The sequence below is a fragment of the Penaeus japonicus genome, unplaced genomic scaffold, assembly GCF_977035675.1.
Source record: "Penaeus japonicus unplaced genomic scaffold, GWHDUDI00000001_assembly GWHDUDI00000013, whole genome shotgun sequence".
Classification (NCBI taxonomy): Eukaryota; Metazoa; Arthropoda; class Malacostraca; order Decapoda; family Penaeidae; genus Penaeus; species Penaeus japonicus.
In genome coordinates, this window is record NW_028234415.1 from 8910568 (window position 1) to 8923067 (window position 12500).

A 12500-nucleotide genomic window follows, 5' to 3' on the forward strand; every position below is an offset into this window, starting at 1 on the left:
GACTGCCTGCCCTGATGACCAGTTAGTCGTTAGGTGCCCCGTCTACAATGGGTTAATTGATGGTGAATAGCTAAGGAGGTCTATGGTTTTCCGACTTGTAGACCTCCTGAACATACCAAATTCTGTATCAGCAAGAGGTAACCTTTCAGAATAGTGCTGAGTTACTATATAGGATAGTGGTACAGATGGATTCCACACCTCCTCTACTACTTATGTAAAGTGGATATAATACGCGGTTCTCCCCCTATACCCCACAATTTGGGTCCTAATAGTTTGGGAGGGCATGAAGATGATGATAATAATAATAAAAAAAAAAAAAAATGTGGGGTAATACATAAATAAAAAAATGAATGAACTGCACTGACATATGCCATAAATGTAATATAATCACCAGCTGCAGGGGGGTGAGAGGTATTTAATAACGCAACGCTATTCTGGAAAACTACCCAGCAAAAAACTGCTATTTTTTCAGGGTCAGATCAATTTTCGCACGGCATTTTTCCTTTCATGAAATTACATGGTATTCATTCCTTCAGCTATGATGACCTAACGTACTAAACTAAAGAGCAATAATTCAATACAATACTTAGGAATATTCCATAATAACAAATCTTTATAATGATGAGTTATGGTGAAGGACATCAGGATGGACAATGGTGCTTGCCAACTTGTTCCCACCGGACAGGTGTACAGTGGCAGGTAATAATTTTTATCATTAAAGCAGTTGTGATAAAGCACTTGAATTATTGCATTGTGACATGGTATGCTTGAAAAAGCTCCGTAACAGAAGCTTAAACGAACTAATTGAGGCTAACATGACGTAGCTGGAATGGTATTATTGGATAAAGACGCAACCACCCGTAGCGAAAAAACAAACCTTTCAGCACGACGTACCTTAAATCATGACGTAACACCATAAAACCCTTTTCTTCCGCGAAAGGTTTCCAATGGAAATGAGTAGCAAAACTGTACAAAACACAGCGAAAACTACCAGAAAAATATTGTGCCGTGCCTAGAGGGTTGGTTGCGTCTTTATCCAAATTTACCGCAGGAACAACCAAGTGAAATTTGGAGTAAAAATGTTGATGCAATGCTACCAGCGTTAACATTAGACAACCAATTAAGGTTATAGAATAATCTATAATTAGCTGGTGTAACTAGACAGCTTGGATAGTAACTAGACAGGGTGGATAGTAAAAGGTATTTGATGTTTTGCAAGGAAAGAAGCCAGGTCCAAGACTAGTAAATTACCTTAGTTCATAACATCTAACACAGATTAGTGTCACTCTCCTCCTATAACCAAAATCCACATCAATTCAATCTTCTTTACTTTAAAAACCCGTTTCTAGAGAAATAACCCATCAAACTGCGGCAAAATATTTCGGCTTTATCAGGCAAAGCTACCTTGTAACGTGGCTCAACCATATCACATCTCTCACACGCTTAAACAATCGTAATAATGGCTATCAACCCCTCCTCAAAGTCAGCACGGCGTTATAACTTACATCACCCATCCACAGAGCTCCTTCTCGAGCCATTGTGACGTCAATATGATTTCAGAAGGCGAGAGTCGCAAACTTTTGGCTTCTTTATCGGAGTTTACTAACATGCGATAGAATACGTCGCTTGAAAACACAACGTCCGGCGCGTTTAGCCCCGTTTCCCTTGACGCGGGATTTTGTCGTCAACTAATCATTGTGTTATCTATCAAATTTGTGTTTTTCTTCTTACTTGCGAGTGTGTTTATGATTTTGTACCTATAACCATTTTTCTTTTAGAAGAGAAAGCTTTTGGTGTCACTATAACAGACATTTCCTATATATATCATGTTATTTTGAATCCAAACCATATTATGACTCCATAAACCGGAATTCTTCGCTGACATATTCAATAGCTAAAAGGCAAATACTGTAGGAATATGAGCATGGTTCCCACATCAAACTCACTGAATGCTATTTTCATTTACTTGCCACAAATTACTTTCTTAGATTTTACTTAGATTTATAAAAAAATATTTCACATGAAAGTATCTGAGAGCAAATAACCCTAATCTCTATGGATATTACGCAAAGTATTGTTTCTGAAAAAAGTATCGGCAAAATCCTTTTCTGATATTCCAAGATAGAGGTAGTATACACATCTGGCAATCTATTCTAAAGATTATGTCTAAAATATGGGAAATTAGCACAAAAACTAGTTTATGTACACATACCTGAGAAAACCTAATTATTCAATGCATAACAGAAAGATAGGTCCTCTAGATCAAGGTTTCCCAAACTTCTTGGCACCTTGAGCAGGGCAAAGGTTTTCCACGAAGTCCTAACAAGTAAATTTCTTTAAAAAATATGAAAAACAAAGTTGAACTGCAACCATTTAATATTTTGAGGTTCCTTAGTTGAAGGTTTAAACCAAAGGAAGCTACCACAAAATACATGACAGATTTACTTCTTTGGGGTACTGGTGATACGAGTCATGAGAATCTAAACCAGGAAAAGGATGCTCAGGATGGACGTATATGAGAATTATCAATGATTTCTTGTTCAATAGTTGTTGCTACTTGTGATATTACAATATTTTTTATGTTTACAACCATTTTTATTACTTTTTTTTTCTTTTTCAGGAATCATCCTGAAACTCTTTACACGTGGTTATGTATTATATCTCTATCCAGTAAAAAAATAAATGAAATACCTGCAGCCGTTTAATTTTTCCTTAAAAAGCATTTGGTCCATCATTAAAAAAAGGCTTCTGGAGCTCCTGGGGCTCACTCGCGTAGCTTCAAGGTTCCGTGGAGTCCAATTTCGGAAACCCTGCTCTAAACAGGTATTGCTTCCATATGATTGTTGCTATTTGAATGTAATATAAATTCCAAGAGGGTGTTGACTATTTTACTGTTATTCTTAATAATTTATTTTGTTGTTTGATGATGGAATGCTTAATTCAGATCTGCCTATATGGATAGTAATAAAATGTATTTATGTTTTGGTGTAAATAATTCAGTGTTCACATAAATCACCTTACCTTTCTTCTATAAATAGTTATAGTAATATCTCAAGAAAATAAATAATCTTTATAAACTATTTATTATAATCAGAACTCTTTATCTTCATTTTATTTATGCTGAATGAATTTTCTAGTTATAGCATTTGCCTATTATGATTATACTACAAATATGACAAGCACAGATTTAATATCTTATACTAATATTATCGTCAACAGAATGATGATATACATAATACTAATAATGATAATGGTAATAATAATAATTATAACTTTCATAATGGTAAGCAGGGTGAGATGTTGGAAGAGGAGGAGGAGTAGATGGAGGAGGAAAAGGAGGTGGAGGAGAAGGAATATGAGGAGCAGAAAGAATAAGAAGGAAGACAAGGAGGGAGGTAAGAGAAGACATGGAGGAGAGGAAGAAAACCAGGAAAAGGAATAGGAAGTGATAAGGAATGAATGAGAAAGGAAAAATAAAATGGAGAAAGATTTGGAAAGAAATCATCAAATACTCAGTGATAATAAAACACTCCATAAAATCTTTTTTGTTTTATAAATTTTATCAAATTTACAAAAAACTTTGCTACCCAATACTTAACTGTTATATATATTCTACACGAGACTACTTATGAAATTGTTAATATATAAAAATATAAGATACTGGACTTGTTCTTGGGGTAGAGTAATAGCTGCAATATTCGTCCTGCACATTGCAATAAGTGATTAAAAATTGTGCATTTAAATGTTACATTAATCTATTACTTCTATTTACCATGATTGTTTTATCAACCCCTGAAGGAAGTGCATTCCATAATTAGGTATGGTCAGGTGAGGAATCAAAGCAAATTGTAACCATATTCCTTCACATAGGGTTCCAGGAAAAAAAAAAAATTCTATCAGGAAAAAACACCACCATATACAGTAATGTAAAGGTAATATATAAAACAAAAAGTTCAAATTACATTCATGACATCATATCTTCCTCTACAAAACAGCACCAGTTGTAAAAGAAGTATTCAAACTAATACAAGACTCTCAACCTACATATAAATTCAAATCCCACTTGACATTCTTCAATACTATACATCATTTGGCCCATTTTAAACCCTTATATAGAACTGCCTCTATATAAACTCCGTAGTTCACATTAGAGGTTTGATTTTGTGGGATTGCCTCCAAATTTATCCTTGACGCGGTACACCATCACGTGTGCTTCGTCGTAGTGTGGTTGGAAGGCTTCTTTGACGCGTTTGAACCAGGCAGTCAGGTTGGGCCTTCCCTCACACACATCATATCCGGCCATACCTGGATAATAGTAATAACATTACTACTATGATTACTTCTACCAAAATTACTACTACTACTAACAATAATGGGAGTAATAATGGCAAATCTAACAATTCAAACTGTAATAATGAAGAAATTTCCAGTAAACAAAAACAACCAGTTAAGTAAATATCTCAATTTTTGGTGGAACCACTTTTGAGCCAAACCCCTCCAAAAATCAGTAAGTGCTATATTTGTGTAGCAAATTAACCTGTGAGCATACCTATTGAGTGAAAAAGTTCCAATTTTTTCATGTAGTCACTTTAATTCTTCATTCCAATTTGTTATTCACTTACGAACGGAATTATACGTACTTGGTTGCTCCAGTTCACAAGCAGCGAGTAAATCGGCAATGGTTACTTGATGTCCGGCAATAAATGGTTGATCCTTCAGCCAGATGGTCTCCAGCTGGTCCAGCACAGTTTCCATTCGTTCTTGGAACTCTGCGACTTTCTTTTCGTTCACTGGCATTCCAAGCATTTTTGGTCGCAGGAACTATGGAGAAACAAGTTTAAGATTATTAAGAGTCATAATGACTCATGGTAAACATTGAGTATCTTAACAACTTATCAATGGATGCATGTTATCTAAAAATCCATAAAACTGACAGAGAGAGAGACAGAGAGATAGTGAAACAGAAAGGGAAATAAAATACAGATATGCTGATCCACAAGGACTAAAAAAGAAAAATAGTAAAAGAAAAAACAACAACAACTTCAAGGTTCCTTTCATCATACCTTATGCTGGAAGAACATTGCACACTGCATGCGAGTGTTCACGTGCTGCCACTCGAGGTACTCATCAACGCGACCCTGTGCTTTTGAATCACTGGGGTACCAGTGATCTGCCACTTTGTGCTCGCGACACAGGTAACGCAAAATGGCAACACTGTGGAAAGAAAAGAGAGATCTTGTTACATAATTTAGTTTCAGTTTATGGTTCAAAGCTGATGAATTACTTTATTACTGCAGAGTATATCCAATAGATGTTAAAAGTGAAAATCTATTAACATATTCCTTCAGTAGAATCCTATCAATCTTATTTTCACACATCAATGATCCATAGTAGTTTTACTTCAACAATAAAAAAAATACATATCAAATTTTACAAAAATATATAATACTCAAGTGAACAGCAAAAACCCACAAATTGCATTTTCAAGTAATATAAATGCTAACTCTAAAAAACACGTAATATATGAACACACAGTAACAACACACTACCTACAAAGTTAGTATACAAACTCTGAACAGTGTCTCCATAGAAGATATTTGAAGAGAATACTACTAATAATGGAATTTACCAATCCATCTATAGTGTAATTTTTGAACCTTTACATGAATGAACACAATATTTCTCATTACACCCTGACAAGCAGAGCCATACAGTTCTTCAAATATCCGACAGATGTTGCAAGCTTCTGCATGCTGTGACTCCAGAAGTTACAAATAAAATTGCAAATATACAAGGTGTACTGAGCAACATTAGTTGGAAACAGTCAATGATGATGACGAAAAAGAAGGATAATAGCAATATACACATGAAAAGAGATAAAGAAGAAAGACTGAGAAGATGGAAAATAAAGAGTAGTAAAAAAAAACAAGATGAAGATAAAAAATAATAATAAGAAAAAAAAGTGGAAGAAAATGGAGCATAAGAAATGCAATTAAAGAAGGAGAAGAAGACAAGGAATATGGGGAAGAGAAAAAGAAAAAGAACTAGAACACAGACAAATAAAAAAGAAAAGAAAAAAAGAAACAGAATAAGAACAAAAAATACAAGAAAAATACAAGGAAGAAGATTCAGGATAAAAATATCCCCATGATAACAAATAGGTAAACAGAAAGAAAGACAATAAAACAAGGAAACCTGAAAATAAGAAGAGGAGGCAGCTTGAAAAATGTGCTCAGCATGAATCAACCTCCTAACCTCTCCGTAAGCTTGAATCCATTGTCGTCAATTGCTGGCACAAGCTGGAAAGGGTTGATGGCTGCATATTCCTCTGTCTTGTGCTCACCTGTAAAACAAAATAAGAGTTAATGAACAAAAGACAACTTACGTAAATGCGTGAAATCGACACAGACACAGATACACAAACAGACACAGGTATTGTAATAAAGATTTTAAGAAGGGGAGGAGGATGAGGATGAGGAGGACACCTGTTGTTCAAATTGCAAGACAAGATTGTTCAAGATTGCAATACCTGTTGACACAGGTATTGCAATCAGGATTTTAAGAAGGGGAGGACACCTGTTCTGGAAACTGGGTTGGACTATATTTCTACATAAGGGTAATTATAATTATCTCCGTATTACTTAAGCTATGATAGATAAGGAAGCTTCTACAAGAGAGGGGAAGAGAAGAGAGATGCTTTTCTCCGTGTCTTCCTTAAGCTATGATAGATAAGGGAAAGAAACAGAAAAAGAGAGAGAGAGAGAGAGAGAGAGAGAGAGAGAGAGAGAGAGAGAGAGAGAAATAGAGAGAGAGAGAAATAGAAAGAGAGAGAGAAATAGAAAGAGAGAGAAATAGAAAGAGAGAGAAATAGAAAGAAAGAGAAAGAGAAAGAGAAAGAGAAAGAGAGAGAGAGAGAAAGACAGAAACTCACCCTCCATCATGTTAAGCACGCAGTCTTCAAAAGGAATGCCACTCAACTTGAGGAACATAAACACTGCCCTCGAAGGCTGAGACAACAAGTTATGGTAGAGCTTCATGGTAAGAGCTTGACTTTGGATGAATTCCAAAAGGGGAGACTCCAAACTTTAAAACCCTAATCTACTATAGAATGGTTGGGCAATAAGCAGTGGTTCCTTGGCTCTGATTTGGTGATAATCTCCTTATTTTTTTTTTTATCTTATCCTAGACTTATCTAATGCCTGGGTTTGTGATGCTTCTTGTTATATATCTACTTAGTTACTGTGGTATGGTTTACCTTACATGAAATATGATATTAGGTGAAATATATGTATTAGGCAGATATTATGAGATGTAATATCATAATGGACGTACATATTAAATTCTGATAATATGTCATGTATTCACGAATTATAAAAAAAAGACATGATTTTTTTTTTCTAATCCCAGTTCTCTCTACGTATAACTTGTCATTAATAAGCCTCCCATCCATTACACAAATTGAAATACAAGGAAGGATTCCAACATCAAAAAAACAATTTCAACCTCTTAAAACTACCAAAAATAAAAAATAAAAAATAACTCACCTTTCCTTAACGCCACTGGCTGAGGCGTGAAGGGAATCTTCGCTTTCTTCAGGAATATATAAGCAGCTCTTGATGGCTGTGACAATAAATCAAAGTAGAGCTTCATCATTCTCTCTCAATATGCAACGAAAGAGCTTACCAAAATGGCTGCAATAGTTCTAAATGTGTTTTAATTAAATCGCCGAGTTGCTACCGTCCGGTTGAGTTGCCGATTGGCGATTGACCGAGTTCCAAGGTCAGCTGATAAGGCGAGCTTTATGCGTTGGCTCGGTTTCCCTTGATTAAAATGTCTTGTCATCGTTATCATTGCTGTTATTTAGCTTTATCATCATTATTATCATTATTTCTTTCTCATAAATATTATTAATAATAACACGTGGTATTAATATAATTACTAATCATATGATTATCAATGTCTTGTCATCGTTAACACTGCTGTTATTTAGCTTTATTCATTTATTATTATTCGTGTTCTTCTTTCTTTCTCATAAATATTATTACATGTGGTATTACTATAGTTACTGATGATATGATTAACATTGTCTAATCATCGTTATCACTGCTGTTATTTAGCTTTATTTATTTATATATTACTATTCGTGTTCTTTCTTTCTCATAAATATTATTAATAATAACATGTGGTATTACTATAGTTACTAACGATATGATTATCATTGTTGTTATCATCACTGTTATCAATGTCATTTCTCTTTACTCTCAAGATATTAATAATACCAATGATAATGACTAAGTTATAATGATAGTGATGGTGATAGTATGGATAAGGAAATAATAGGAATGACAATACTAATACGAATACTAATACTAATACTAATACTAATGCGGATATTGATAATATTGATGATAAATAAATTAATAAATAATGGTAGTGATAGTGATAGTGATGATGATAATGATGATGATGATAATAATGAGATAATGATAAGAACAATAATAATGGTAATAATAATGGTACTAATAATGATAATGATAATGATAATGATGGTGATGATAATCTAATGGTGATAATGATTATGGTAGTGTAAATGATAATAATGATAATAATAATGATGATGATGATAATCGTATTAATGATAATGATAATAATAATAATAATAATAATGATAATAATAACAATAACAATAATAATGGTATTCAATTCAAAACACTTTATTCCATTGATTGCAACATCTATTCTTCTCTTATTGATGATAATGATGATAATAATAATGATAATGATAATGATAATAATGATAAAAATGATGATAAAATAATTATGAAGACGATGATGATAATAACAATAATGATGATGGTAATACTTATAATAATTATCGTAATGAAATGATAATGATAACAATAATGGTAGTGATAAGAATATTAACAACAACAAAAATGATGATGAGGATGATGACAGCAAAAATGCTAATGATTTTGATGATAGTGGTAACAATTATAATGATAGTAATACTGATAATAATGTATATGATAATACAAACAATGGTGATGATAATGACAATAATGATGACAATGATAATAGTGACGATATTGGTGATAATGATGATAATGTTAAGGATACTAAAATTATTATAATGATAAAATTATAATAATGATAACAAGAATAATAGTGATAACAATATTAACAACAACAGTAATAATGAGAATGATGCTGATAGTAATAATGATGATAAAAATAATCATAATGAAAATTATATTAATAAAAGTAAAAATAATAATGATAATAATGATTTAATGATAATAATTATAATTACGATAAGGATATTGATAATAACGATAATGATAATAATGATAAGGTCACTGATGATATTAATGATAATACTAAGGATAACAATAACAATAATTATTATACAATAATAGTAATGATAGTAATAATCATGATAATGGTGATGGTAATAATGGTAATGATAGTGATAATATTGATAATTATAATAATAATAATAATAATAATAATAATAATAATGATAATGATAATGATAATAATAATAATAATAATAATAATAATAATGATAATAATGATAATAATAATGATAATAATAATAATAATAATAATAATAATAATAATAATAATAATAATAATGATAATAATAATAATAATAATGATAATAATAATAACAATAATAATGATAATAATAATGATAATAATAATAATAATAATAATAATAATAATGATAGTAATAATAATAATAATAATGATAATAATAATGATAATAATAATAATAATGATAATAATAATAACAATGATAATAATGATACTGATAATAACAAAAATACAACAACAACAACAACAAAAGAAAAGTAATAATAATGATACAAATAACAACAACAACAACTACAACATTAATAAAAATAAAAATAACATATAATCCCCAAATATGAATGTGGGAAGCGAGAAACTTATCCACAGAAAAAACACACGAAAAAAGCACGAAAAAAACTCAATGACAAAGGATTCCAAAAAGCTTTGACTAATAAACATTGGTCTAAGAAAAAACAACAGATGCTGCTGACTAGTCTATCCGATAGATTACATTTCCCACTGGTCTGCCATGCACCCACCTTTTCTATATATATCCATCCCTTTCGTTGGAATTAAAGTCACGAAAGATTGTGTTATATTTGCTGTATCGTAGTTTATCTTAACTGTTATTATCACTCTCTTTCTCCACACAATCTCTCCCCTTGTCCTCCCATCTCCTTCTGTATGTCTGTCTGTCTGTCTCTGGATCTGTCACTCTCAATCTGTCATGCCTCTCTCTCTCTCTCTCTCTCTCTTTTTCTATGTATGTATGTATGTCTGCCTCTCTCTCTCTCTACCTGCCTGCCTGTCTGTCTGTTTGTTTGTTTGTCTGTCTGTTTCTCTCTCTCTCTCTCTCTCTCTCTCTCTCTCTCTCTCTCTCTCTCTCTCTCTCTCTCTCTCTCTCTCTCTCTCTCTCTCTCTATATATATATATATATATATATATATATATATATATATATATATATATATCCGTAGGAGCCTGAGTTGTGAACCCTACGAAATATGGTAGTTAGTGAGCATAGGGTGTAAAGAACATAGCCAAACTAGCCTTTTATTTAAGTTCCTTAACTTGCACAATAGTGATGGTGAAGTCAAAGAGCTGACTCCTTCCCCGAGGACCATGGCGTCCCCCCCCCCTATGCCCCCCGTAAGCAAGGCGTCTCTCCGTCCCATTTTAATATAACAAGGATTAAGCCAAGATTTACCGATCTGTGAATCCGACGACATCCAGGACCCACGCGTATGACAAGAGCAATGGCATGTGAAGAGGGAAGTGTTGCATCGTTGCATGGCTCTTGCGGAAGGGGGTGACACAACAACAATGATATATCGAGCGTGACTGGAAGAGGAGAGTAAACAGCTTGGGTGAAACAACGGGCATTACTATATATGTGTATATATGTTTGTGTGATAAGATTTGGGTATAGTTAATAAAATGAGATGTAATATATTATGAATTATAGGGATGAGTACACCATATAAAATGTAGAATACAATAATATGTATATATATATATATATATAATATATATATAATATATATATATAGATATATATATATATATATAAATATATATAATATATATATATATATATATAATATATATATATATATATATAATATATATATATATATATATATATATATACATACACACACACACACACACACACGTATATATACACACATATATACGTGTCCCCCCCCTCTTTCTCTCCTTCTCATCCCCTCTCTCTCTCTCTCTCTCTCTCCCCTCTCCCTTCCTCTCTCCCTCTCCTTTCATCCTTGTTCATCTGTGGCCCTCTGTGTCACTCTCCCCCGCGCGCTGTCCCGTGTGTGTGTCGACTCCATCCTGCTGTGCCACTCAAAGGCTGCCTGGCACTCGCTCTGTTTCCCGCCTTGCCTCGCTATTTCTTTCGTCTCTTTTGCCCGCTTCTCTCTTCATTTCGTTCTCGCTATTTCTCTTCTCTCGTAAATGTGTTCTTTATTTCGCTCTTCTCTCTCTCTCTCTCTGTCTCTGTCTATCTCTCTCTCTATCATTCTCTTTCCGCTCCTTTCTCTCTCTCTCTCTCTCTCTCTCTCTCTCTCTCTCTCTCTCTCTCTCTCTCTATATATATATATATATATATATATATATATATATATATATATATATATATATATATATATATATAACTTTCTCTCACTTTCTCTCTCTCTCTCTCTCTCTCTCTCTCTCTCTCTCTCTCTCTCTCTCTCTCTCTCTCTCTCTCTCTCCCCCCCCTCTCTCTCTCTCCACTCCTATCTCTCCCTCCCCCCCCCCTCTCTCTCTCTCCACTCCTATCTTTCTCCCTCCCTCCCTCTCCTTCCTCTCCTCTTTCACCCTCTCTCTCACTTTGAGGGGTGTCGCAAATAGTTTCCCACCAGTGTTACCAATTACGATGTGGGTTCACAGACGGGTTTTCACCAAAATTAGGATAACACTTGCTCCTTCTATTGGAGAGACGGGACCAAGAGAATGAATAATAATGGAAGAGAGATAATAATAATTAATAAATAATGATTAATGTGGTAGCGTAGGCTTGTTGGTCCGATGCCTTGAAAAAGTGGAGAGAGAGAGAGAGAGAGAGAGAGAGAGAGAGAGAGAGAGAGAGAGAGAGAGAGAGAGAGAGAGAGAGAGAGAGAGAGAGAGAGAGAGAGAGAGAGAGAGAGAGAGAGAGAGAGAGAGAGAGAGAGAGAGAAAGAGAGGGAGGTCAGGGGAGGGTGAGCCCGGTCGTATATAGAAACATCTGACCTCGTTCGGCCTGGGCTGCTGATAGATTTCTGGTCCGCTTTACATCCTCCACGTGGTCATCACTTAAGGGAACCACGTGGTGACTGTCTTTTTGTTTATCGTCTCTCTCTCTCTCTCTCTCTCTCTCTCTCTCTCTCTCTCTCTCT

General features: G+C 33.8%; 2 protein-coding genes across 2 annotated transcripts in view; both read right to left on the reverse strand.

The window, feature by feature from the left end:
- The window catches only part of Secp43 (tRNA Selenocysteine associated protein), an 8110-nt gene extending 6489 nt beyond the window's left edge, over positions 1–1621 (reverse strand). Inside the window, exon 1 of the mRNA XM_086543145.1 lies at positions 1506–1621. Within this exon, the coding sequence (XP_086399271.1) occupies positions 1506–1538 (33 nt within the window). The 5' untranslated portion in view covers positions 1539–1621. The remainder of the gene's footprint in view (positions 1–1505) is intronic.
- A 1913-nt stretch (positions 1622–3534) lies between these two features.
- On the reverse strand, positions 3535–7832 carry GstT3 (Glutathione S transferase T3). Its single transcript, XM_043003806.2, has 5 exons — positions 7545–7832; positions 6256–6343; positions 5064–5214; positions 4641–4821; positions 3535–4305 (listed from the first exon to the last, which is right to left on the reverse strand). The coding sequence occupies exons 1-5, from the start codon at positions 7651–7653 to the stop codon at positions 4148–4150; spliced, it is 687 nt and encodes a 228-aa protein (XP_042859740.2). The 5' UTR covers positions 7654–7832; the 3' UTR covers positions 3535–4147.
- Between the last annotated feature and the right edge of the window lie 4668 nt (positions 7833–12500).

Bases quoted from the DNA above. Each gene is read 5' to 3' on its own strand.
- GstT3 (XM_043003806.2), bottom strand. From the start codon at position 7,653: ATGATGAAGCTCTACTTTGATTTATTGTCACAGCCATCAAGAGCTGCT. The intron at 5,215-6,255 runs GTTAGGAGGTTG...TTCTTTCCACAG, and splicing joins GGATTCAAGCTTACGGAGAG to TGTTGCCATTTTGCGTTACC. The intron at 4,306-4,640 runs GTACGTATAATT...ACTATTATCCAG, and splicing joins TTGTGAACTGGAGCAACCAA to GTATGGCCGGATATGATGTG.